The sequence below is a fragment of the Saimiri boliviensis genome, chromosome 11 (genome assembly GCF_048565385.1).
Source record: "Saimiri boliviensis isolate mSaiBol1 chromosome 11, mSaiBol1.pri, whole genome shotgun sequence".
NCBI lineage: Eukaryota > Metazoa > Chordata > Mammalia > Primates > Cebidae > Saimiri > Saimiri boliviensis.
Window position 1 is genome coordinate 17,133,915 of NC_133459.1, and position 26,974 is coordinate 17,160,888.

The 26,974-nt window shown below is 53.1% G+C and overlaps 1 protein-coding gene across 2 annotated transcripts in view; it reads left to right on the plus strand.

The window, feature by feature from the left end:
* The window catches only part of PAX7 (paired box 7), a 110,104-nt gene that overhangs the window by 47,786 nt on the left and 35,344 nt on the right, over positions 1 to 26,974 (plus strand). For both annotated transcript variants that reach the window (XM_003934949.3, XM_074380163.1), the window contains exons 5-7: positions 11,815 to 12,014; positions 19,723 to 19,888; positions 21,996 to 22,198. In XM_003934949.3, coding sequence (XP_003934998.2) covers positions 11,815 to 12,014; positions 19,723 to 19,888; positions 21,996 to 22,198 — 569 coding nt within the window. The remainder of the gene's footprint in view (positions 1 to 11,814; positions 12,015 to 19,722; positions 19,889 to 21,995; positions 22,199 to 26,974) is intronic.

Here is a 26,974-nt window from a genome sequence, read left to right on the forward strand (position 1 = left end):
ACTCTCGCCCTTTAGAAAGAACAAGAATGGGGCTCAGGACTTAAACATACTCAGGAGTTATGGCTGATGGGAGGAAGTTTTCGAATCTGAACTCAGGTCTGGCTAACTCTACCGCCTCTGCCCTTCCCACCTGTCCCCCAGGGCCAGCCCTTGGCTGCCTCCACCACCCTCTGTAAGCCCTTGAGGAGCAGCGTAGTGACCTCTGTCCTGCCCCACACAAAGCTGCTCTCCCTGATGCTTAAATAACTTGAGTGAGTAAATGATTGAAATAACCCATGAGAGAAGTGAATGAGAACTAGCAAGGAATTTCAAGACGGCCTTAAAGTCACAGGAAGAGTGTGAAAGATTTTGAGCCAGATATGGTGGCTCACGCCTGTAATCCCAGCACTTTGGGAGGCTGAGGTGGGTGGATCATCTGAGGTTGGGAGTTTGAGACCATCCTGACCGTCATGGAGAAACCCCATCTCTACTAAAAATACAAAATTAGCCGGGCATGGTGATGCATACCTGTAATCCTCACTACTCAGGAGGCTGAGGCAGGAGAATCCTTTGAACCCAGGAGGTAGAGGTTGCAGTGATCCGAGATCGAGCCATTGCACTCCAGGCTGGGCAACAAGAACAAAACTCCGTCGCAAAAAAAAAAAAAAAAAAAAAAAAAAAAAAAGACAGAAAAAAAAAGGATTTGAGCTGAGCTTCTCATAGAGCTGGCCTGCCCCTACTCCCAAGGTGCCCTCTTAAAATGTCCCACCTCACCCTCCTCACTAATCCACAGCTGCCACCCCTTCCAAAACCCTACATTAACTGCAGAGGACACCAGCATGTTAAAGAGACTGAGTTGGAAAGGTCCTGATTACATGTTCAGCTTCAACCTCTTGCTTCAAGGGAGAGGACCGTGGTTTTGAACTCCCTGCGCCCAGGAAACCTTCCCTAAGTGCCCTTGGCTCAGATGGTTCCAGCCCTCTACACCCCTTCTCTTTTCTCCCATATGTGCCCTTATGCTTGGTTCACAGCTTCGTGCAGAAGAAAGAGCTCTGGGTCCGTCATGAGAATACAGGGCCCTGAATTCTGCCCATGCAACTACACAGTGCCATTTCAAGCCATACTACTTCCTTCTTCCTAGAAAGTCTCCTTCCCGGCAGGAATGTGTACACGGTGCCCTCTAGTGTCTGAGGACCGTACCACGCTGTTAGCGCAGAGAATGCCCCACTGCGGCTTCCACTTACATCACATTTTGTGGTGCAAATCATCTACTTAGGGCTTAGAATTTTATTTTACTTTATTTTCATTTTCATTTTTGATACGGAGTTTTGCTCTTGTTGCCCAGACTGGAGTGCGATGGTGCAATCTCGGCTCACTACAACCTCCGCTTCCTGGGTTCAAGCGATTCTCCTGCCTCAGCCTCCCAAGTAGCTGGGATTACAGGCATGAACCATCACGTCTGGCTAATTTTGTATTTTCAGTAGAGATGGGGGTTTCACCATGTTGGTCAGGCTGATCTCAAACTCCTAACCTCAGGCGATCCACCCACCTTGGCCTCCTGAAGTGCCAGGATTACAAACATGAACCGCAGCACCTGGCCAGGCTTAGAATTTTAAAACTCAGCCTGATGAGGTTCCATTAGAGCTCCCTGGAGAAGAAAAAGTTTTGTGAACAAGGTGAGAGTCCGACTCTGGCTTTCCCAAAGACATTCTCCTCCCTCCCACCTCTCCTGGAGTTGGAAGCTGTGGGCCTCTTAGTCCCTGGGAGACGGTGTAGGATCTGGAGTCTGACAGAGCCTATTTGGATCCGCACGTTGCCAGTGCTTCTGGCCCCCAGGAGGCCTCTGGGGCAGCCGGAGGACCCGGCCATGGAGCCTGAGGTCTGGGTTCTGGTTAGGGGCCCGTGGGACCCTTCAGACATCAGCATGGAGCGGTCTCTCGCTTGGCCAGCTGTTGGGCCCCATGGTGGGGGAGGAGCCATGTTGACCCTTTCTAGAATCCCCTTTGAGAAGAAGCAGGAAGAGTTCTCCACTGGATCAATTCCAGTTCACCCTGTCTTCTTCCCAGTGGAGAACTGGGTGGTCGGGGAGCCACATGAAGTAGGCGGGACTCCAGCCCAAAAACCCCACGTTAGAATCCCTGCCCTGCCACCTTCTGGACAGTTGCCCCGGGCAAGTCCCTGAGACTCTGAGCTCCTGTCCCCTCCTCTGGGGCCAGCAACTCAGTGGCGTAGCCTTGGACCAAGGGTTGAAGGTAATGGACTCCCCAGATGTGCTGTGGCCTTAAGACATGCCTGGCCCCTCCTGAGCCTGCCTGGGAAGGGGAGAGAGGAGGTGCAGCGGGGCTGTGGGGGCAGGGCAGGCAGGACCTGGGTGCTGATGGAGATCCCATCTGTCACGACAGGTCTCAGGGGGTATATGCAGAGCCACTTCCCTGCTCCTGTACCCCCACTTAATCTGCTTCTTCACCTGGCCCCTCACGGCTGCCCAGCTGCCTGGATGGGGCAGGGCACCTGGCTGGGGTCCCTGCTCACCAGGACAGCGGAGTACGTATGTTGGGGGAAGCAGGTGGGGTCAGGGCAGTGGTCAGGTACAGCCAGAAACCAGAGCAGGGCCAACTGGTCAGGCAGTCAGCTCAGTGACTCTATCCAGAACTGGCCTCCCCTCCACCCATCTCCCCTGCACTCTCACAGTAGGGCTGGCTTGATTTCACCTTCGAACTCCCAGACACTGGGACTGAGTGGGTGCCCAGACATTTGAAATGAATCAAGCGCGTACAGTTTTGCTCTGTCCCAGCAATGAGGATGCAGCGATGGATACCTTAGACCCAGAGGGAGGGGAGCACCGACGAAGACCTCCCTGTCCCCAGCACGGTTGTCTCTGTACATTTCATTTCTTTGAACATGCCGTTGCTACCAGCCCAGCACTACTTCATGCGCCGTAGGATACCAACTCATTTCGTCTTCCATTCATTCCTGCAACAAAATTTGAGTGCCCAATTGTGCCGAGCGTTGGAGATTCGGCAACGAAGAATAAAACAGTCAGCAGTGCCGAGTGGCGGGGCGTGGTGGCTCACGCCTGTAATCCCAGCACTTCGGAGGCTGAGGTGGGCGGATCACCTGAGGTCGGGAGTTTGAGACCAGCCCGGCCAACATGGCAAAACCCCGTCTCTACTAAAAATACAAACATTGGTCGGGTGTGGTGACAGGCGCCTGTAATCCCAACTACTAGGGAGGCTAAGGCAGGAGAATCACTTGATCTGGGAAGGGAGAGGTTTCGGTGAGCTGAGACTGAGCCATTGCACTCAGGCATGGCTCCCCCCGTCCTTGTGGAACGTGCAGTGGGTGTTGGATGCATGCTGGGGACACATGACATGACAGAATATGTAGCAGGTCTGACTATGATACGTGCTGAGGGAGGCTCAGGGGCGTCTCTGTTATTATTTGTATTTGGCACATGTGGGGACCACAGCATCCAGGCAGACTGAGCGCAGAGTCTGCACTCCTCAGGGCCCGCTGTCCTCGGCCTGACCAGCTGCAAACTGCAGGAGTTCACCAGGCCTTGAGGAGGGTGGGAGGGGCGTGGGTAGAGGGCACAGCCTGTGCGAAGACCTGCCGTTGCTGGGGGAGAAGGTGGAGGCTGGAGTCTAGGGAGAGCTGGGGAGGTCAGATGCCAGGACAGGTTCCAAGCTAACAGGGATCCGGAATCTCCTGGCCTGGGTGCTGGGCTGGCTGCATGGGAGGCGTGAAGGGAGAGGGGAGGGGTATGAGCGACAGTGCTGGCTGGGTGTTGTGCCCATCGCTGAGACAAGCACCCAAGAGGACTGTGGGCAGCAGTGGACTGGAGTGGGATGCTTTATCCTCTCCTGGGCCCCGAGGGAGATTGAACTTGGAGTCTAAGCCCCTGCCTCTCGGTTCGATTCCCCATCGCCTTGTCCTTGCCAGACCTGCCGGAGCCCCACGCACAGCCCACAGCCCACAGCCCCGCGCGCTGGCTACAGCTGAGCAGTTCCCTCGGAGGGGCAGGGAGGGCTCCTGCCCTGGCCCCGGCTTGCCGGGCCCCCAGCTGAGCTGTAAATGACTTTTCCATTTTCTGAGAGCTGCGCCCAGGCCTGTTTGGTATTCAGGGACGCCTGGCCCACACTCGCCAGCTCTCAGCTCTGCCCGAATTACTTGATTAAAACGCATATCAACTATTATGTGATTCGTTTCTCTGCCGCAGCTCCACGCCGGGGCCTATGTTAAACTGTAATAAAAGCTGGGTTGGGAGGCTGCGGGAGAGGGGGCCGCAGGAGCAGGGGTGGGAGGGTTTCTGGGGGGTGTGAGGGAGGCTGAGAGGACCCCGAGCCTCAGGGCCACTGCTGGCCTCCACGGATCCGGGGTGCGTGATTTAGAGAGGGGTCGGCTCCCTCCTGGTCCTCGGTGAGCTGGGTAGGTCCAGAGATTGTGACCACCTTATTTCAAGGCTTTTCCTCTGGCAAAAAAAGGGAGGAGGGAAAGGTTGGGGAGGGAAGAGAAGTCACATTGGTTTTCAGGATCAGAGATGGAATTTTCCATAACCGGGAACTTGCTGTAGGCAAATTGTCCTTCTCGGTGCTAGGAGCCCCGAGTCCTGGGTTTACTTTGCAGCCTCACTGCCCCGGGACTCCGCTGAACATCTGTAAAATGGGGATAAGACTGCCTGCCTTCCCCTTCCCTTAAGGGACAGACTGTAGTGGGACAATGAAAGGGCGTGTAAACTGTAGAGTGCGGTGCACAGGTGCAGGGGGGTGACGGCTGCAGCGTGTCAGAGTTCCTCTTGAATCGCTCTGCCAAGCTCTGTTCATCCAAGAGGCCCTTTACTGAGCACGTGCTGGGTCCCAGGCACAGTCCCTGCCGCACTCAAGGATCTCCCAGCCCAACGAGACCGACAGACCCGTCAACGGTCAAGGTCAGTGTCTCCTGATGAACTTTGAGAACTCCCAGGAAGAAGGGAGGCGCTCTGAGCAGGGGAAGCTCATGTTCAAAGGCATCAAGGCAAGACCCACCTGGCTCACTTCCTCACAGAAGCCGTGATTGGCTGGACAGGGAGCTGCATGGGATGGCACAGTGAGTGGGGACACGTGGGTAGGGCCGATGGTGGTTCAGGCCTTGCTGGTGTGGCTGAGGCTTCCAGGCACACCCTGGCAGTCAGTGATGACTTCCAGAGGTCAGTAGCTCTAAAAGAAGGCTTTGAAGGAGGAGGCAGAGGCTGAGGGAGAGGTGATGAGAGCTGCCCATGGCAACCCTCCATCCAGCACCATCACCATCCTCACCGCAGCCTGGAGCTGAACTTGCTCCTGCTCCCCTCCCCCACCCCAAAGCTTTAACAACGCAAACTGCTCCCAGCCCCTTCCGACCCTCATTCTGTCCTGAGGCTCTGCTGCTTTAATGCGTCAGGATCTGCCCTGATGTTTTGTCTATCCTGTGCCCTGGTTCATATAGTGTTTCCTCCACTGGACTGGAAAATCCCCAAGACAGGGATGATATCTCCTCCATCAGACTGGGAGCTTTCTAAAACAGAGGCTGTTTCTCCCCCATGGGATTAGGAGGTCTCTCAGGTAGGAGCTGCAATTCTCCCTTGCTCAGTATGGGCCATCGCACATCCCTAACTGAAGCCAGGATCCAGGAACCCAGAGAGAGTGTCTCTCCCTGTATCCTTCTCTTCCGGGACAATCTCCAGACCAGCAGCCCCTGGGACCATCCCATTCCTTGGCTGTTTGAGAGTGTGGGGTCAGGAGCCGAGGCTGACCACGAGGCTGCTCCCCACTGCGCACCCTGAATCTGGCTGCCTTTTGACGAATGCATCCCCACGTTCACTCTCCCCAAGACCCCCTCTCCAAACCGGCTGCCCAGCCTTCACCGAGGTGACCAGCTTTGGGTGCACAGATGACTCAGCCCTTGCCAGCAGGGCCTGTCCGGCCAATTCCACCTAATCCTGCTGATTAATTAAACTCTGAGGGAAGGGCGTTTCCAGGGGTAGGGAGGGGAAAGGGTACCCCAAGAAAGTGGGTGTGCAGGAAGCTGAAGTGAGGCCAGTGTGGTGGCATCGGGGCTCTTTGTGTCCCCTCTCACGCTGCTTTGGCCCTGTACCCCCCACCCTCTTCCTTTTCTGTCATCACCACTGTCAATATCCTCAGCACCAACAACGGTAATAGCCTTCATGGGTCCTTGAAGTTGCAGATTACTCCCATGATCTTTATTTTATTTATTTAATTTTTATTTTTTAAGACAGAGTCTCGCTCTGTCGCCCAGGCTGAAGTGTAGTGGGGTGATTTCAGCTCACTCCACCTCCTGGGTTGAAGTGATTCTCCTGCCTCAGCCTCTCAAGTAGCTGGGATTATAGGCATGTACCACCATGCCCAGCTAATTTTTGTATTTTTACTAGAGATGGGGTTTCTCCATGTGGCTCAGGGTGGTCTTGAACTCCCAACCTCAGGTGATCCACCCACCTCTGCCTCCCAAAGTGCTGGGATTACAGGCGTGAGGCACCACGCCAGCCCATCATCTTTATTTCATTCCATTCTCAAAGCCATCCAGGGAGGCATACGAGGATGTATTGTTATCCTCTTTTTATAGCTGAGGAAACCAAGGTCCTGAGAAGAGGAACGACTTGTCCAAGACCACATAGCTAGAGAAAGACAGAGCCCAGCAGCCAGGTATCAGGCTGCCAAGACCAGGGCTCCTGATTAGACTGGAGCTGCCCCAAAGGGTCCTCAAACTCCCTCCCAATCTATCCCTTCTTGCCCATCCCTCTCCAGGGCTTACTGGCTGTGTGTCTTCCATCCAAGCGACTGAACCTCTCTGAGCCTTGGTATACCTGTTTGTAAAGGAGTCAGTAGTCCCAGCTTCACAGAGCTATGAAGGCTGGCACAGAGGTTTTAGAATGGGGGTCTCTTCCCCTGACCTTGGCCAAGGCAGGTGGTGGAAGCTCTTTTTCAGGGGCTGAAGTCACAAACAAATTACAATTCCGTTCTCTTAAGATCTCTCTGGATCTCGGGAGGCAGTGAGACAGAGCTCTGCCCTCCCCACTCAGTACCGAGAGGGTTGTTATGGCAGCCTCCAACATCCACGAGGATCAGCCTAGCTCCCTTCCGACAGGAGAGACCTGTGGGCCCTGCTTGGCCTTCCCCAGTCTGGGCTTTGGTCCAGGCATCTCTCTGGAGCTCCCCAAATCCATGCAGATTAAGGGGTGAGAGGGACAGGGAGACAGGAAGGAATTCGACCCAGAACTCCATGGTGAGTCTAGAAAGCTGCAGGTGACTTGCAGGACAGAGGGATCGGAGGAGGCATGAAAAGGCACTGAGGCTGGGGGCTTGGCAGAAGCACCTTTAATTTTCTCACTCAGTGGCATAAAGCAAATAAATGTTGGTCATTCACTAACTACATTCATGATTTTGGTCACGACTTTATATCTTGTCCTATTATGTCCTTAATATTTTACTTTCATCCAAAAGCACCTTTTTTTTTTTTTTGAGATGGAGTCTCATTCTGTTTCCCAGGCTGGAGTTCAGTGGCATGGTCTCAGCTCACTGCAACCTCTGCCTCATGGGTTCAAGTGATTCTTTTGCCTCAGCCTCCCGAGTAGCTGGGACTTACAGGTGTGTGCCACCACACCCAGATAATTTTTGTAGTTTTAGTAGAGATGGGGTGTCACCATATCGGCCAGGCTGGTCTTGAACTCCTGACCTCATGATCTGCCTGCCTCGGACTCCCATAGTGCTGGGATTACAGGCGTGAGCCACTGTGCCCAGCCTAAAAGCACCTTTAAAAAAATCTAATTCAAGGATATTAATGCTCTTATGAATGGAAAATGAGTATCGTTTCCTATAAAGAGATGGGAACCATAAAAAACATAAATAGCATAAAAACAAGCAACGTTGTTAAGTTCCACCTAGAGATTTGCACACAGGAAGCTATGAGCTTGGGGCCTGCCCCCTCTTTGTTAAAAGGAGAACAACTGTGTTCGTGATTGTCTCGGTGTGTGCTGGCTTCGGTGGTAGCCACCGGCCACACGTGACTGTGTGAATTTGAATTAAAATTAAATACAGTGAGAGATGAAGTTCTTCAGTTGCAGTAGGGAGGTTTCAGGTGCTGAAAACCACCTGTGGCTAGTACTGCCACATTGAACACTGCAAATCTAGTATGTTTCCATCATCACAGAAACTTCTACTGGACAGCGCTGCTCTAGAGCTGAATGGAGACTCAATCAGATCAGGATTTCCAGGCTCAGCACGGTGGCTCACACCTGTAATCCCAGCACTTTGGGAGGCCGAGGCAGGAGGATCACCTGAGGTCAGGAGTTCAAGACCAGAGTTCGAGACCAACCTGGCCAACATGGTGAAACCCCGTCTCTACTAGAAATGCAAAAGTTAGCTGGGCCGTGGTGGCATGCATCTGTAGTCCCACCTAATCGGGAGGGTGAGGCATGAGAATCATTTGAAACCCGGGAGGCAGAGGCTGCAGTGAGCAGAGATGTCGCCACTGCACTCAACTTGGGTGAGAGCAAAACTTCATCTCAAAAAAATAAAAATAAAAAATAAATTAAAAAGACCAGGATTTCTCCCAGGACAAGGCTATTCCTCCTCCACCAGCCTGGGGCTCTCCGAGGGTACGGCCTGTGTCTGCCCTCATCTCTGACCTCACAGCTCTGAGGACAATCTCTGCCCAGAGACTGCACTCCCCACAACTCTGTTCCCCATCCCACTCACCTCCTATCTGAGCTTGGGTATCCTCACTGGAGAATCTGGGCCTCATTCCCCATCCACGGGCTGACCTCCCTGCCTGCCTGACCAATGCCTGCTCCCTTCCTCTGAAGCCTCAAAGGCTGGCTCTCTTTGTCTCCATCAGAACACGGAGGTTATGCAGTGCATTTCAGGAATTGAATCCTTGGCATTAGTTGTATTTAGCTCTGAGCCCTAGTCGTGGTGGGTAAGGGGCCCCAGGATGCCAGCTATGCCCACCATGGTCTCCCCACAGGGACTGGGGGGCTGGGTAACTGGCAGCCCTGGCAGGAAGGGCAAGGGCAGAGGAGGGGGTTAGATCTGGCCCTAGGTCTCTGCCCTTGGGGATGAGGCAGGCCAAGGCGAAGGCAGGACTCTCTCGCAATCTGTTCCTTTGCTGTGTGGCATGGTGTCACAGTCAGAAATCACCTGGCACTGGTCAGCAAAAAGCAAGGATAACTTTCCAATGGAGAAGATAGCAGGATGGAAGGGAGTGGGCCCAGGGCAGAAAGGCATTGCCAAGATGGATGACTCTCTAGGCGCATGACCTCCCACACCCCCGGGCCACACCCACCTGGTTCCTGGCTCTGAATGTGGCCCCATGATTAAATTACCCGGCATGCCTTTTGACACACCGGGCCTTTGCACGTGCCCTTCCCTCTGCCTGCACTGCCTTTCCCTTCACCTCCACTTAACGTCTAAGGCTGTACTAGTTTCTGTTGTTGTTTTTGTTGAGGGGAGGAGGGGTCTGCCCCTTGGGGGAGGGGCCTAGGCCTATTTATATAATTAACACTTGAAGCGATGGGGAGGCAGGGGATCTTTGTCGTGGTGGAAGCGGTCAGGGGAGGGGAGCAGCGTCTGAGTGCACCCTGCGTTCGTTACCTTTCTGGGACTCAGTTTCTCCCATCTTTGGTGCCAGCACGAGGTCTCCAAGGCTCTTCTAGCTTGACTCAGGCTGAGTGCCTCAAGCCCAGGGCTCAGGTCCTACCTTGCCCACTGCATACCTAAGCCCTTCAGGTGCATACCAGGTACTCAATAAACGCTCTGGGGGACGGAGTGAATGAGTGAATGACAAAAACATAAAAGCGCTTCCAGGAATACCCGAGATGGAGGAGGAGAGGAAGGGAGAGAAAGAAGTGAAGGCAAATGGGAAAAAGGAGAAAGCAGGAGGGGGCGGGGAGGAAGGTGACCTCTGAGTGTCTGCTCCCTTTCCCATCTCCCTCTCTCCTTCCTCTTCTCCCCGCTCCCCGCAGCTCCCCAGGGGAGCCCTCGCTGGGAGATGCCTGCAACATCCCCTCTGCTGGGTCAGAGGTGGGCAGGAGGCATAGGATTGATGGGGACCAGTCCCCGGGTACCTCAGCCCCCACAGCTAAGGAGGCTGAGCAGCACTTCCTGTGGCCACAGATTCCCGGCCTGATAACCCCAACCAGGCCTGGGAAGCAAGCTGGCTCCAGCCTTCCGTGCTCTTCAGGTCCAGGAAACAAAAGGCCTTCACCCACCCCCAGTCTCCATGGTGGAAATTAGTGGGGATGATGGAGTGGGGTCCATGGTCTTGACCAAGGTCATTCAGCTGAGGTCTTCTCCTCCTCTAGCCTGGGGGGATCACTCAGAGACCCTGGGACATCCCAGAAAGAGCTTGTCACTGGAAGCCACCTAATCCAGACCCTTCATGTCACAAATGGGGAAAGTGAGGCCCAAGGAGGGGAGGTGGCCTTCCCAAGGTCACCCACATTTAGGAGCAGAGCCAAGCCTGGAATCTAAGCTTCTTTTTTTTTTTTTGAGACCGAGTTTTGCTCTTGTTACCCAGGCTGGAGTGCAATGGCACGATCTCGGCTCACCGCAACCTCCGCCTCCCGGGTTCAAGCAATTCTCCTGCCTCCGCCTCCTGAGTAGCTGGGATTACAGGCACGCGCCACCATGCCCAGCTGATTTTTTGTATTTTTAGTAGAGACGGGGTTTCACCATGTTGACCAGGATGGTCTCGATCTCCTGACCTCGTGATCCACCCGCCTCGGCCTCCCAAAGTGCTGGGATTACAGGCGTGAGCCACCGCGCCCGGCCCGGAATCTAAGCTTCTTAATGGGCAGCTCTGGACGCATCCACTTGCTTTGTCCTTCGCTTGATTTCTTCCCGCCTTCCTTCTTTCCTTACTTCCTAAGATGCACTCCGTTGCTGTTTAAAGGATCACTATTCTTTAAATGCTAAAATGTAAACAAGCGTAAAGAAGAAAACAAAAGTCCTGTCGCCCCGGAGGTTAGCATCGGTTATTTTTGGGGTACAGTGCTTCCTAATGTGTCCTGTGTGCTTTGTCCAAAAGTGGGATCTATCTTCGCACACTGGTTTCTGCCTTGCCTTTTTCTTTTTTTGAGGCAGGGTCTTGCTCTCTTGTCCAGGCTGAAATGTGATGGTGTGATTGGCTCACTATAACCTGGAACTCCCAGGCTCAAGTGATTCTCTCACCTCAGCCTCTTGAGTATCTAGGACTACAGGCATGCACTTCCACACCCAGCTAATTTTCTTACTGTTTTCTGGAGGTGGGGTCTGGCTATGCTGTCCAGGCTGGTCTCGAACTCCTCGGCTCAAGCAATCCTCCTGCCTCAGCCTCCCAAAATGCTGGGATTGCAGTCATGAGCCACCATACCTGGCTGGCTTTTTCTTAAAGTCAGGATTATTGAGGTATAGTTAATATACAGTAAAATTCCGCCCTTTTAACCGAGAATATAGCTCTATGGATTTTGTCAAATGTATCTCACCATGACACCACCCCTTGAGTCTTATGTCATGGACCTCCTTGCATGGCAGTGGAAGTAACCAAAACGCCCAACCAGAGGGGACTATTTTTTAAAGAGAAAGGCTTTGCAAGAAAGCATTTAAGCAGTACCCTAGGGTTGGGCATGGAGGTTGCTTTGCGACCTTCACACTGATAAATAATGCTGGGGGAGCATCCTTCTTCCTTGTGCTTGGGAGGGGTCTGATCCTCAGTGCAGTGACGGGTCCTAGGTGGGCACACATGTGCCTTTGTGCTCTCCTCCCGGATCCCGGCACCCTGCCATCTCTCTAAGCCCCTGCCCTCTCCCTCCCTCTCCTCCTGCTGTAGGGAACCGGCTGGACGAAGGCTCGGACGTGGAGTCGGAACCGGACCTCCCGCTGAAGCGCAAACAGCGCCGCAGTCGGACCACGTTCACGGCCGAGCAGCTGGAGGAGCTGGAGAAGGCCTTCGAGAGGACCCACTACCCGGACATCTACACCCGTGAGGAGCTGGCGCAGAGGACCAAGCTGACCGAGGCGCGTGTGCAGGTGAGGCGGCATCCCGGTGTTGGCGCTGCAGCCATACTCCAGAGATTCAGAAGTTCGGGACGGCCAAGGTCAGTGGCTTTACTGCACCAGGCCCAGGGGGTTGTGTAGACAAGTAATGCCACCAGCAGTTAATGCAGTTAGGAGGCTCACACCTGTAATCCCAACACTTTGGGAGGCTGAGGCAGGTGGGTGACTTGAGGTCAGGAGTTAAGATCAGCCTGGCCAACATGGCGAGACCCCATCTCTACTAAAAATACAAAAATTAGCCCGGTGTGGTGACGGGCGCTTGTAATCCCAGCTACTTGGGAGGCTGAGGCAGGAGAATCACTTGCACTGGGGAGGGACAGGTTGCAGTGAGCCGACGGCACTCTAGCCTGGGCAACAGAACGAGACTCCATCTCACAAAGCAAGAAAGAAGGGAGGGAGGGACGGCATTAGTTCAGCCAGAAGAGAGGGTTTGGGGAGTATAAAAATCTCCAAATCTCTGATGAGCAGAGGAAGTGATCCAAACAAGCCTAGCTTCCTCAGATGGGTGATGAGTGTCCCATTACAGGAAGCATGCAAGCAGACTCAGCAGGCAGGTTAGGTGCATCAGGGCAGGGTGGGCAGCCCCTGACGGCCCTGAACATCCCCTCCACAGTCTCAGTGTGTGGGAAGGAAGAGGGGAGAAGACCAAGAGCCTCCGACAATTGCTTGTCGACACAACCCCCAGAACCTGTTGAGGACTGCCTAGCCTGTCCCGGGGTGGCGGCTGGGGTAAAGGCCTGCCGCAAGGGGCCTGGGGGCATTGCCTCACCTCCCCAGACCAAGCTGTTGAATTCCAGGAGGCCTACAGTTGTTCTCCAAGTGCAGGAGCCTCTCTGGGGGCCTGAAGGGAAAGGCAGAGGCTGGAGGGTTGGGGATGGAGGAGGAAGAACCAGGACAGGTCGTGATGGATGGTTCTTGTGGGAATCCATTCCCAGGCTGCCTTCTCCATGGATGGGGAGGCATTGAGAGAGGAGAAAGATCCCCGTTACCAGAATCTAAGCAGTGCTCAGGGAGTCAGAGCAGCCTGCAGAGGGACCACCCCAAACTGCTGACAGCAAGCACTCCTATCCAAGAGGAAACAGCCCTTGCCTGGCACCCACTTGGTGCCACTGGCATTGCTTGGGCTGCTTCTCACACATGACCTGGTGGAAGCTCAGACCACCTTGTCGGGTCAGTATGGTCACCCCCTGCAAGCCACGGGTGCAGAAACTGGAAGTTCAGAGAAGCAGCTTGGCCAGGGGCCCGGGCTGGATGGGGGCTGAGCCAGGCCCAGCAGCTAGCAAAACCCACATTCTTTCCAGCCAGGGGAAGGAACAAGTTGAGTCAGAAGCTGGAATTTGAAAGCAACTGGGACAATCCTAGAAGCAAGGGGTGTTCCAGCACTCCAAGACCCAGCGGACACCCGTCCGCCCCCTGTCCCCACTCCTTTGAGGGAGACACCAAGGGGAAGGGGGCAGGCGGCAGCAGCCAGCTCATCTCCTTCCCTCCCTTCTAGTCGGAGGTGATATCTGAGCTGCCTGGTTCCAGGCCCCCCTCCCGCTCTGATCCTCCTGCAGCTGTTCTCCTGGGCACATTCCTGGGTGCTTTCTTGTTCCCTTGTCTGGAGGCCATGGCGGCTTCCCACCACCTTGAAGCCTGACCGCTCCTTGTAAAATTTCCTGGCTGTCAGAGCAGGGCTTTTATTGGCCCAGGGGACTCAGAAACAGGTGTCACTCAAGGTCCACGGAAGGAGGGGGTCTGGGAACAGAGAAGCAGCCAGACCGCAGGCAAAGCCATCCTGAGGGGGCTGGGCCTGCCTCCTGTGCCTTGTGGGCTTCCTATCATTCTCTGGGCTTCCCCAGTGCATGGGGCTCTCTCTAGGACAAGGCAAGACTTAGCCTGAGAGCTTTCTCAGAGAAGAGGGAATAAAAAATCTTGAGTTTTTAAAGAATAAACAAAGGGTTGGGCGCGGCGGCTTACGCCTGTAATCTCAACACTTTAGGAAGCAGAGATGGGCAGATCGCCTGAGGTTGGGAGTTTGAGACCAGTCTGACCAGCATGGAGAAACCCCGTCTCTACTAAAAATACAAAAAAAATAACTGGGCATGGTGGCACGCACCTGTAATCCCAGTTACTTTGGAGGCTGAGGCAGGAGAATCACTTGAACCCAAGAGGCAGAGGTTGTGGTGAATGGAGATCATTGTACTCCAGCCTGGGCAGCAGAGCAAGACTCTGTCTCAAAAAAAGAAAAATTAGCTGGGCATGGTGGCACGTGCCTATAATCCCAGCTATTTGGGAGGCTGAGGTAGGAGAATGGCTTGAACCCAGGAGGTGGAGGTTGCAGTGAGCCGAGATCGCACCATTGCACTCCAGCCTGGGCAACAAGAGTGAAATTCCATCTCAAAATAAATACATACATACATACGTACATACATACATACATAATAAACAAAGGTTGACCAAAAAAAGAAATCAAGAGCATTTAGCCTGGAGAAGTGAAGACTTGAAGGACACAGCTGCTCTGAGAGTCCCCAGAGGGTGAGCCCAGGGCCAGCATCAAGAGAGGAGCATCTCAAGTCCAACGTAAAGGTCTATAGGAAGAGAGCCTGGGACTGAGAGCTCCTGGGTTTCTGCCCCCGTCGGCTGTGTCACCTTCAACACGTCAATTTCCTCTCCTGAGACTTCATTTTCTATCCGCTAATAAGGGGATGAAACTCAACCATCACTAAGTCTCTTACAGTTCTAGGATCCTTATTTATTGACCATCAGGGATGCTTTGTGAGGTGATGAGATTCCCATGACCAGAGGTATTCAAACAAAAGCACAGGGTCCAGTCAATCAGGGACCCTGGAGTTAAGACCTCCAAGTCCCCTGAGTACTGCTGAGATTGTATGACTTCATACATTTTACATCTTGGTCTTTGATTCTAAAGATCTGTGGTTCTGGGGTTTTCCCATCCTATAATATTTCATCTCGGTGGCCCTGGGAGATGGGGGGGTTAGTGGATTGGTTCAGGGTGGGCTCAGAGCCAAATGCCTAGATTTGGATTCCAGCCCCACCTCTTCCCCTCTCCACCCTCCACCCATCTCTCACCTGCAAGATGATGATATTAATGTCTCCCTTGCTCTGAGGATTAAATGATTACATGTAAAAACAAAATGGATGTACCTGCACACAGAAATACCAGAAATGGGGGTTCTTCCTAAAACTCTGCCTGTTCTTGGCAGCTCCAATTCTAGCCGCCTTTGCAGCTCCAGGTATGTTCACCCAGCAGTCATTTACGGAGTACTTGCTGTGTGCCAGGCGCTGTTCTAGGCATTGAGGATTCACTGGGCAAAACATCTCTGCTCTCTTGAAGCTGGTGTTATCATAAACATGTGCTCAGGTAGACATGAGGGCAGCCAGGGATCTGGTCACCAAAGAGTGGCCTGTTATCCCCTCTGGCTCCCTCCAGCCCTGCTTCTCTGCAGGTGCCGGGAGCCTCTGCTTGAAGCCTGCTGGATGTCACCAGTGCCCGCAACACCTCTGCCTCAGCCAGGAGAAAGCCAGAGCCACGTGAAGGGCAGGCAAGGGGGAGTCAGGCAGGAGAGCCCATGCCTGGAAATCCATCTTTTCTTTCTCTGGAGTGATACATATGTCTCTCTTAGAGGTGAACCAATCCATTTTTTTTCCTGGGTGCCACAACCCTGAGCCTGTGAATTTCTTCTAGAAACAGAGGCTTCAGGGCTAATAGGTCCCAAGGTCACCCCATGGCCTCTCCCACAACTGCCTGTGACCACTCCCCCATCCTTCGGATGACCAGCACCAGGAAACTAGGGCTGTATGCAGCACCTCCTTACTTTACAGTCCTTGGAAACCTGCTACTTGCTTGGGGTACGGGTGGGATGTTCTGAACAGAAATTCCATTGTGGAAGCACTACAGAGATTTACTAATTAACAGCTTATACCGAATCTCTTAATAATAATAATAGGTAGCATTCCTGATGCATTGCTTTTAATAATAATTTAATTGTACCTTTAAAAAAAAGGCGGGCAGATCACGAGGTCAGGAGATCAAGACCATCCTGGCCAACACAGTGAAACCTCATCTCTATTAAAAATACAAAATTACCTGGGTGTGGTGGTGTGCACCTGTAATCCCAGCTACCTGGGAGGCCGAGGCAGGAGAATTGTTTGAACCCAGGAGGTGGAGGTTGCAGTGAGCCAAGATCGCACCATTAAACTCCAGCCTAGGCATCAGAGCAAGACTCTGTCTTAAAAAAAAAAAAAAAAAAAAAAAGAGTATAATTGGACTGTTTGTAGCACAAAGGGCAAATGCTTGAGTTGGTGGATACCCCATTTGCCCTCGATGTGATTATTATACATTGTATACCTGTATCAGAATATCCCCTCTACCCCATAAATATGCATGCGTACTATGTAGCCACAAAAAATTAGACATTAAAAAAAGGACACAGTTCATAAGTGACTGTGCTGGGACTTGAACCACAGTCAGTCTGCTCAGGTTCGTTTCCCCTGTGCTATGTGAAGAGACGGGCCAGATGGAGTACTGGTCTCAGTCCGCAGATGGCAGCAACTGTACCCTACTCACAATGTGGGGCACTGAGAGCAGGATCAGAAGTGAAGAATAAAACCCAGCCCCTGCTTTCAAAGAACTCAATCCTGACAAGAGATTCTGGGTAGGGTGCTGGGGCTGTCACTGTCCGTCTTAGAGCATTTATTTTCTCCTCTGTAAATCAGCAGCTCACACGAGACACTGGCAGAGACCCTCCCAGCTTAGCCATCTCAGAGGGTCTCCAGCAGAATGATAGTTACATGCGGCTGATGCTGTTCTAAGCACATTGCCTGTGCCAACTCATTTGAGGTCCAGAATCATGTAGGAGGTGGCTGTTATTAGCCCCATTTTATGAAAAACTGAGGCACAGAGGGATAACAAAATTTTCCCATCTTAGGAGATGGAGGCAGAATTCCAACCCAGGCAGTAGGCTCGAGTCCCTGATCTCAATCATCCTGTTACATTTAGTGGGAAGGGTGACGCCTACTGGGAGTGATATGGACCTCGGGACATAGCACAATAAAGGAAGAAGAGATGACAGAATTGGCAACAAAGGCATACCCTCTCTGCCAGGAAGTCCTCCCAGCTTCTGAGAGGCAAAGTTGGAAGTCCCTCCTCTGAGCTCCTTATCCAACCTTGCATGTCACCCCATCTGGGTTGACTGCACTGAAAAGCAGCTTCTCTTTGACTCGTGCCCAGGCAAAAGGCAGCTTGAGGGCTAGGATGGGGTCCTGTCCATCTCTCCAGCCTGTCTTGCTTGGCACAGAGAGGAGTCCCAGTAAAAGTCTGAGACGGGAAGGCGGAAGGTAAGAAGGCAGGGAAGAGGGAGAAGAGAAAGGGAAGGAAGGAGAAGGTGGGGGACGGAGGAGGAACGCTTCCAGCTTTCCTCAGCATTCTTTTTTTGAGGAAAAGGCAAGAGCTGCACCTGAGGACCAGCTGCTACGTAACAAACTAGAACAGCGCATGCCAAACACCCATCATTCTCCAACCCGCTCCAAGACGTTTGCCACGTTCACATATTATCGCTATTGTTACTTACTTTTCAATAAAATCAATGTGTTTTAAAATAAAAATGCACAACACGCCCATAAAGGGAACGCAACTGTACACACACACACACACACACACACACACACACACACACACACGGAAAACAAAACAACATGATGAAAACCTTCCAGGAAACTGTCACCGGCAAACGCCTCCTCTCCCTGCGTTCAAAAGGGAGGTGAGCACAGGTTAGAAGGTGCTGAGGATGCATTAGCACCAAAACCTCTTCCCCGCTTCCCCATGCCCAGGAGGCCTGGGTGAGAAGTGGAGTGGAATAACCTTCCCAGCCTCATGTCTTGGTTATTGAATTCTGTTTCTCCAACATGGAGCGGAGGTAGGAGGCCCAACGTTTGGGAAACACTGAATTAGGACAAAGACCTCCCCACGGGAGCCTGGGAGCTCGGAGACAAGGCCTTCCCTTGCAGGGCTCCCTCTCCAGCATCCCTCCCACACCAGGGTGCCCTGGGGAAGCCCTCGGTGCCCTGCCGAAGTGGGGAGAAGCCAGGACTTTGAATCGACTGGGGGCCGGTTGTTTTCCCTCCGGGTTTGGCTGCCTCCTCTCCTTTCTCTGTGAAACCTGAACAAGTCAGAGGCAGCAGCTCTGTGTATCTAGACTGAGAAGCTGAACGCTGCTTTCTCCACCCTGGAAGGATGACACGAGAGGCACGGAAGCACCCTCTACCTGGCTGCCCTCCCCTCCCCCATCTCGGCAGATACTGTCCAGACATTTGGTGGTCTCGGGTGATCAGGTGCCAGGGGAGGTTGGGGTCTTCATCCCCACATCGGGATGGGACACCAGCTAAGCCTTGTGGCCCCAGCCCCAGCAAAGATACTCCAGAGCCAACCCTGCCTTGCCTTGTTCATTCATTCATTCATTCATTCATTATTCACTCTTTCATTCATTCAACAAGTATTCCTTGAATACTGAGCTCCAGGCATTGAGCAAGGGATGCATAGCCTCTGCCCCATGGAGCTTGGCCTCGAGAGGGACATTAGGAGCAGCATAGCCAAGAAACAAGTAAATGGAGTCATAGCTCCTGTGGGGAAGCACAGAGGCAGAAGGCTCCCAAGAGAAGACAGAGAACCTACCTGAACCCACCTTATATGCGACGATTAGGGAGTCGGAGTAGGAGGAAGCATTTCAGCTGAGCTCTGAAGGCCAAAGAGTCAGCTGCAGGCAGTGTTCAGGTGAGAGGGACCAGCATGTGCAAAGCCCAAAGTGGAAAAGAGCCCCTCCAAGCAGCCCCAGAGCGCGCCCTCATTCTCCTCTTTCTCTGATCTCTCCCAGGAAACTTGCAAAGCCACGTAAGTGGGCTCCAGAAAGCTAGACTGATTTTAAGTTTGAACCTCAGCTCCAATACAGACTAGCTGTGTGGACTTGGGCAAGCAACTTGACGTCTGTGAGCCTTGATTTCCCCTTCTGTCAAATGGGAATAGGAGGCCGTGTCTTACGGGTCTGTGTATGGATTGACACGTGAAGTGCCAGCACAGTGTTTGCAGGAAAGGGGGACAAAGATTTCGGGTTACTATCCCACCCTCCGTGTGCGTGTGTGTTTCCTATTTCAAGGAGTCCCAGGGTATGTAAGCAAAGTAGGGCCTCCGTCTTCAGACACATAACCCAGCTTGCACATCTGAGTCTGAAGTGCAGGTCTCATTCAGATAGGTTGCAGATGTGTGGCTTCCCCCTGGGGGGCTTCCTGGAGGAGGTGGTCAAGCAGGGAACCAGCATCCCTTGGGGAAGGAGCAGCTGCAGCGGAAAGAACGCTGGACTGAGAGCCACGCAGGACTGGCTGGGCCACTGACTCACCCTGGCCCATGGACGAGTCACCTACTTTCTCTGGGTCTCAGTTTCCTCATCTGCAAAATGGGGATAATACAGAACCCCCTCACTGGTGGTTGTGAAGGCAGAATGTGGACATGACTAGGAAAACACTTTGCAAACCACCCCGCCCTGCGCAATGCAAGGATTTCCCTCCCTGCAGGAGGATGCTCTCTGGATCAGAGGGTGATGGCTTGGGCATCTGGGTCTAGGCGTGTTGCAGCTCTCCGCCAGGAACCTGGCCGAGGGGTCTCCATTCTCTGCTCTCTGTTCCCCAGGTCTGGTTCAGCAACCGGCGCGCCCGTTGGCGTAAGCAGGCAGGAGCCAACCAGCTGGCAGCATTCAACCACCTGCTGCCAGGAGGCTTCCCGCCCACTGGCATGCCCACGCTGCCCCCCTACCAGCTGCCGGACTCTACCTACTCCACCACCACCATCTCCCAAGGTAAGTGTCTCGGCCCCGTCCTGCCATCTCAATGGCGCCCCGTCCCTTCTTCCTTTTCTTTCACTTACAAGGATTCTTTTTTTAAATGACCGTTTCTGACTTTCATATGAGCAGACTATTAAGACAAAAAAGATGCCATCCTGCCCTTAGAATTTGTGGCCCTGACACAGAGCAGATAGGCACGGTCCCCAAGGCAGCCTCTGTGCACCTGTTTAGAACTGAGCGCCTCAAATGGTACCATGAACGTGGATCTCCTAGGGATGTTATTAAAATGCTGGTCTGGGTGAGGTCCAAGATTCTGCACTTCTAAAAAGCCCCCTGGGGATCCCGTTGCTGGGGCATGGACCAGGCTTTGAGCATGTGGATGTGGAGCAGAGGACACTGGGCCGACCAGCTTTGGAGGGAAGAAGCCAGATCTCCAAGGACTAGCGTTTAAAATGAGAGCGCGACATGAGTACATGTGTGAGTGTGAGTACGTGCATGAGTGTGTGTGTGTAAACGTGTGTGTACTTGACAGGAGGACGTTGGAACCGTTTCTTTTTAGATTATGTTGGCCTCCAACCTATAACAAAAAAATTTACAAAGGGGCTTAAGTAATTTGCTGGGACGTCATTTTCTTGCCTCTCTCTCAAAAGATCCGTTTTCGCAGTTGGAATCAAGATCAAGACCTCCCTTGGGGACCTGAGAAGCTCCCTCTGAGAGATTCCTCCCGCTCTTGTGTGAACAGCTCTAGGCCAGGCTGGGCTGAAAGGGGTCAGAACCCTGAGGTCTGCCTAGGAAGGAGGCCTCACCCAGGCCCAGTTCTCCCAGTGGCTTGAAGTCTAAGATTCCCTTCTAGCTTTGGAAAGGGGTAGGCAGAGGGAAGAAGGTGAGTGGGAGAGAGAGGCTAGGGGATCAGAGGGGCCTTGGGAGGGGAAGGGGAAGGCTGAGTCCCAGGAGAGAAGGTGAGCCTTGTAGGGAAAGAAGGTTCCCTCCCCTACCTCCCAGACCCTGCCCATTCCGCACGCCCCATCCCATGCCCTGTCCTAGCACGCACCAGAAATACCAGTATGTGATACTGGCCTCATGGGCCAAGCACAGTGGCTCACACTTGCAATTCCAGCACTTTGGGAGGCTGAGGCAGGAGGATCACCTGAGGCCAGGAGTTGGAGACCAGCCTGGCCAGCATGTGAAACTCCGTCTCTACTAAAAACACACACAAACACAAAAAAAAAATTAGCTGGGCATGGTGGCATGCATCTGTAATCTCAGCTACTGGGGAGGCCAAAGCAGGAGAATCGCTTGAACCTGGGGAGGAGGTGGAGGTTGCAGTGAACCCAGATCATGCCACTGCACTCCAGCCTGGGCTGCAAAATAAATAAATACATTTTTTAAAAAGTAGCTACCTCGTAAAGCCTGCTCTTAAAAGGCTGGCAGGCTGAAGTTCTGGAGGCCAAGGAGAGAAGCGAAGAACCCGCTCCACCACCGCTGTAATGTTATAAGATAAACCGGACCAGTGCTGAGGGTCCCCGCCCTGGCATGCCTGCACAGAGGGGTTCAGAGAGAACACAGTCACAGCCCAGCAGCAAAGAACACAGCGGGCTCCTGAGTCAGGCCATTCCAATCCTGGCCCATCCCTCATGAGCCTTGTCATCTTGTGTGAGTGCCCAGAGCCCACCAAGCCTCGGTTTCTTCATCTGTAAAATCGGATTTATAGTCTTGCTTCATACCCTTAGGCAGCATTTGTAAAAGCACTCGGCAAGTGGTTGATGCTCACAAGATGAAACAGGTCTGGGTAGATTAACAGAGTTCTCATTGAGGTCTGGCTTTCAGTCCAGCTGACATTTATTGAGCACCTACTGTGTGCCAAGCACTGAGCAACAGAGGCTGGTGTGCAGTTGCCTAGGGGTTGTCTGGAATGTTGGGCTGTCAGTCAAGACCTGGCCAGTGCCCAGTGCCCTGCCCAGGAGCCAGCCTGTCTCATCCCAGGTAGCATGAGAAGGGGGTCCCTCCCCTCCCAAGGGCTGGAGACTGGGCGGAGGAGGCGCGTGGCGTGCCTTCTGCTCTCGGAGGCCCAGCCTGCGGGGTGAGGTCACTTGCTTAGGACCTCTCTTGGGTCTCTCTACAGATGGGGGCAGCACTGTGCACCGGCCCCAGCCCCTGCCACCGTCCACCATGCACCAGGGCGGGCTGGCTGCAGCGGCTGCAGCCGCCGACACCAGCTCTGCCTACGGGGCCCGCCACAGCTTCTCCAGCTACTCTGACAGCTTCATGAACCCGGCGGCGTCCTCCAACCACATGAACCCGGTCAGCAACGGCCTGAGTCCTCAGGTAGGTGGCCTCAGCCCAGCACCCAGGGTCCCACCGCCACCAAAGTCAGGCATTTGTGGACCGCATGTTGGTGGAAACCTTGTGCTCATTCCTGTAGGAGGCTGACGGTGGTTGGGGTTTTTATTCTAGAATCAGGAATCCTCCCTGGATTCTGTCCTGTGCTCTTGGCTTTTCACCAGGAGTGACCAATTCCTGAAAGGCAGGATCGTGTCCTGTTGGTGGAGGGAATGGCCGATGGGGTTCTGGGCTGGTAACTCTACCCTGATTGGTCATTGGAACTCTGTTTGCTCCTGTGTGATTGGTTAAGTCACTCATTGCCTGGGGGTGCTTTGGATGAAGTCAGAGAGATAATGCGGGCGCCGATGGTGGTGATCGGTGAGTTTGGGGAACAGGACTTGATGCTGGAAGTCCCAGTGAACTTGAGGGACTGATGGGCTCAGCTTTTTGTAGCTTCAGCAGGCTCCCAAATATCCATGGGAAAGGAATGAAATCCCCGCCTTCCCAGCCACGTGTCTGTGGTAAGAATCCACTGCAGGTGACGCAAACCGATCTGAAGAGCCATAGTGTGAGAGAAAAGTGAAAGCTTTGGCGTGGGTCTAAATCCCAGCTCTACTGCTCAGGGGGCTCTGAGACAAGTCAGCATCTGTGAGCCTCAGTTTACCCCCCATTAAGCAAAGAGAGTCTGTTACTAACCTCTCAACATGGGGTGCCTGCCACATTCAGCATGCTAACAGGTCAGAACACCTAGCCCGGAGCCTGGTACAAAATCTGTGCCCAGTAAATATTAGTTCTCTGGCCTTCCCTTTGCCAGGACAACATAATTAATATGGGACACCCACTACTTAGAAGGAGAATAAAAAGAAGTCAGAGAAGACCAGCAAGCTGCATCCTGCGGGCCGCATCTGTCCAGATCCCTGTCTTTTGTAAATAAAGTTTTATTGGAATACAGCCATATCCATTTGTTTATGGCGGCTTTTGTGCCACAATAGTAGAACTGAGTAGTTTTAAAAGAGATCATATAAGGCCAGGCATGGTGGCTCGCACCTGTAATCCCAGAACTTTGGGAGGCTGAGGCAGGTGGATCACCAGAAATCAGGAATTCTACCTGGCCAACATGGTGAAACCCTGTCTCTACAAAAATACAAAAATAGCCGGACATGATGGCGGGTCCCTGTAATTTCAGCTACTCAGGGGACTGAGGTGGGAGAATTGCTTGAACCTGGGAGGCAGAGGTTGCAGCGAGCCAAGATTACACCATTGCACACCAGCCTGGGTGACAGAGTGAGACCCCATCTCAAAGAAAAAGAAAAAGAGAGATCATATGGCCCACAAAGCCTAAACTATTTACTATTAGACCCTTACAGTAAATTTAAAAATAAAACAAAACGAAACAAAAACCTTGTTGTGAAACATTCCTGAGAATGTGAAGTTTCTGCTTGCCTGGATTCATTTCTGTTTCCCTCCATTAATTTGTGTAGTTAAGGGTTAACTGCATTTCAGTTCCATCGTTTATTTATGGGAACGCTCTTGTGTCAGTCCCTTCCCCTCTCTATGCCTCAACCTTCTCATTCATGAAATGGGAATAATCCCAGTTCTTGCCTCCCAAGGTTGCTGAAGATTGAATGAGATGATCTGTAGAAGGCATGCAGCTCAGGCCTGGCACAGAGGGAGTGCCCAGTGCCTGTAGGCAGCTGCCTGCAGAGCTCCTAGTGATGCATCAAGCCCTCTGAGGCTCCACAGTATAGAGGCTGATGCCACTGACCTGGCTGGCCTTGTCAGCCCCAGCTCTAGTTCTCACCAGCCCAGCCCACTCTCTTGCTGGGATCCCAAGTGAACTAAACCCTGCACATGTAATACAGTCTGTCGGCCAGAATGTCTTTCCTGGGGGCCCCGATTGGCCTCTTTGGGGTTCAAGGTCATGGCCTCCATCTCATTAGTGCTAACCTTCCAGAGCCCTTGAATAAGTCCCAGAGCCCTTGAGATGAGTCACAACAGGATCCCCGAGCTGGCTGGGGGAGGACGCTGCAGAAATCCAGAGTGCCCACACCCAGAAAAGGAGTCTGGCCCCAGCTCGGTGTTACAAAACACATTTAGAGGAGTGTCCTTAGAAAGCTGGAGAGGGACTTCAGGGTTCTGTGCGCAGCGGTCTTGCTTTGGAGATGGAAGGCCCTGGTGCGCATTGATCAGGCCAGGGTTGAGAGTCCAGGGCACCTGACTCTGTGACCACTGCTCTTCCCAGCCCACCCTGTCTCGCTGTGGGCTGAGTTTTATCCCCAACACAGGGCTCTGTTACAGGACAGAGGAGCGATTTAGTAAATAAGAGGCCCCAGGCCTCCAGAGTATGAGTCGGGATGGGAAATGGGCCCGTTGGGATGCACAGTAGATCAAGGAGGAGCATCCCCCATGGCTAGAAGGCTTCAGAGTTGGATGCTGTGTTCTCCACCCTCTCCTGGAAGTTCCTAAGTTGGACCCCCAGCCCTCTACCCAGCCCAGGATTTCACTGAAGTTAAAAGTAAAAGACCCTCAGGAGGCCTCCAGCCCATTCCTCAGGGCTGGGAGGCTGACATGATGAATTGGAGAAGCTCAGAGGCTCACCCAGAGGCTCCCATCAAAGGTGTGAAGACAGATGGAGGGTCTGACAGGGGCAGAGGGGACCAGGAGGTGAACAGCTGCTGGGGGAGGGCAGATGCAGGGCCAGTAGGGCAGGCTGCATGTGCTTCCGTGCGTGTGAACCGCAGAGGTGAAGCTGCGAGCGCTTCCTGAGGGACGGGTGCAGCGATCGGGGCGGGAGAGTCTGCGTGTTGCACAAAAGCTCCCCGGCTTGCTGGGCTCCGACTCCCACTGCCCTCCCTCCTCAGTCTGGGCAGGTGGACTTGACACCATCCGCACATCGCTGTGGTCCTGGGAGGTGCCGGGCCAGGAATCCTCTGCACGTAAGGACCTGTAGGGAGACGCCCTGTGAGGATAAATCTGCCTCCTGCGTCCTCTCTTCCCGACAGGACCGGCTTCTCTGTAGCTCAGCTGAGCAGGAGGGACAGGACAGACTTTCCCCTGGGCTATGGGGTCAGCACACTGTCCCTTTCCCCAGGATGGCAGGTCCCTGACATATTGCCCAGATGCCTGTAAACTGGAGCTCTCAACTGGAAGAAACGTTTATTCTTACGCAAGCCAAAGGGGCTTACGCTGGAGGATGAAGCAATGTCTCCACCAAGCACCTGGGCAGACCCGGGATAAGCTAGGTGGGCAGCATGCTGCCAGCTTGCTACTATGCGGGGAAGACGTGCCTCCTCCAGTGGCTTGACCTAAGTCCCTTGGCTCAAACCCAGCCTGGGAAGTGGGGCCATGGCGCATCAGGGACTCCGTGCGGAATCTCACGGAAAAGCGACTTCCTCATCTCGTCTCTGCGTGTGCCCCCTGGCTCGGAGGGGTCACCAACATAATAAATGTTGATAGATATAGACACCTACTGTGTGCAGGGCACTGTTCTAGGCGCTCGGGATAAATCAGGGAACATGAGAGGAGTGGAGGTGACAGTACAACAGGGTCAGACAGACAGAAAATGCAATTTAAAAAATAATACAGTATGTTTAATACCAGTGTTGACAAGGATGGCTGAATTTTCTGGAGCACTTCTGAACTTCAGACCCTGCTCTGGGTGTTTTACATAGATCAGTCCACTTAAAGGGTAGAGCCAGGATTCAAACCCATGTCTTTAGAGCCTGAGATCTTTTTCTTTCTTTTTTCTTTTCTTTTCTTTTTTTTTTTTTTTTTTTTTTTTAGTCTCACTCTGTCACCTAGGCTGGAGTGCCGTGGCACAATCTCGGCTCATTGCAACCTCTGCCTTCTCCCAGGTTCAAGCAATTCTGCTTCAGCCTCCAGAGTAGCTGGGACTACAGGCATGCCCCACCATGCCCAGCTAATTATTTTGTATCTTTAGTGGAGACGGGGTTTCACCATGTTGGCCAGGCTGGTCTTGAACTCCTGACCACAAGTGATCCACCCACCTCAGCCTCCCAAAGTGCTGGGATTACAGGCATAAGCCACACTGCACCTGGCCTAGGGCCTGCATCTTAGTTATTCATTGTCTTCCTACCTGTCAGAAATGCCCATACCTGCACTCTTTTTAGAGATTGGCTAGTGCAAGAATAAATCATCTAGGGAGGCCAGTCCCTTCAGCTTGGTAGAGGAAACAGCTCATTCAACCCATGTGGTGGATGAGGAAACTGAGGCCAGTGACCTCAGCTGAGGGACAATTGGGCAGAGCTGAGTTATATGGATGAATGGCTTTCCAGAGGTTTCGATACCCTTGAGGCTTGGTTCCCTCATAGTCTCCCCTACCCACCCAAGCCCCAGTCTAATAGGATTAGAGATGAGGCGCTGAGCACATGGATGTCCCTAGCTTCATGCACTAAGTCCTTCTGAAGAGATGTAGGGAAAAGGAATTCTGCCCGTGAGACCTCATTCCTGATGAGGCTCATCTGGGGTTAGGATCACAGGCTGTTCCCCACCCCCAGCCCACTCTCTCCCTTTGCTCCGGGCTGAGGGCCAGTTATCTGGACAATGATTGTTAGAAAACAACTTAGAGGTGGGGCACCGTGGCTCACGCCTGTAATCCCAGCACTTTCGGAGGCCGAGGCAGGAGGATCACCTGAAGCCAGGAGTTAAAGACCAGCCCGAGCAACATAGTGAGACACAGTCTCTATAAAAAATACAAACATTCGCCAGATACAGTGGCAGGAGCCTTGGTTCCAGCTACTAGGGAGGCTGAAGTGAGAG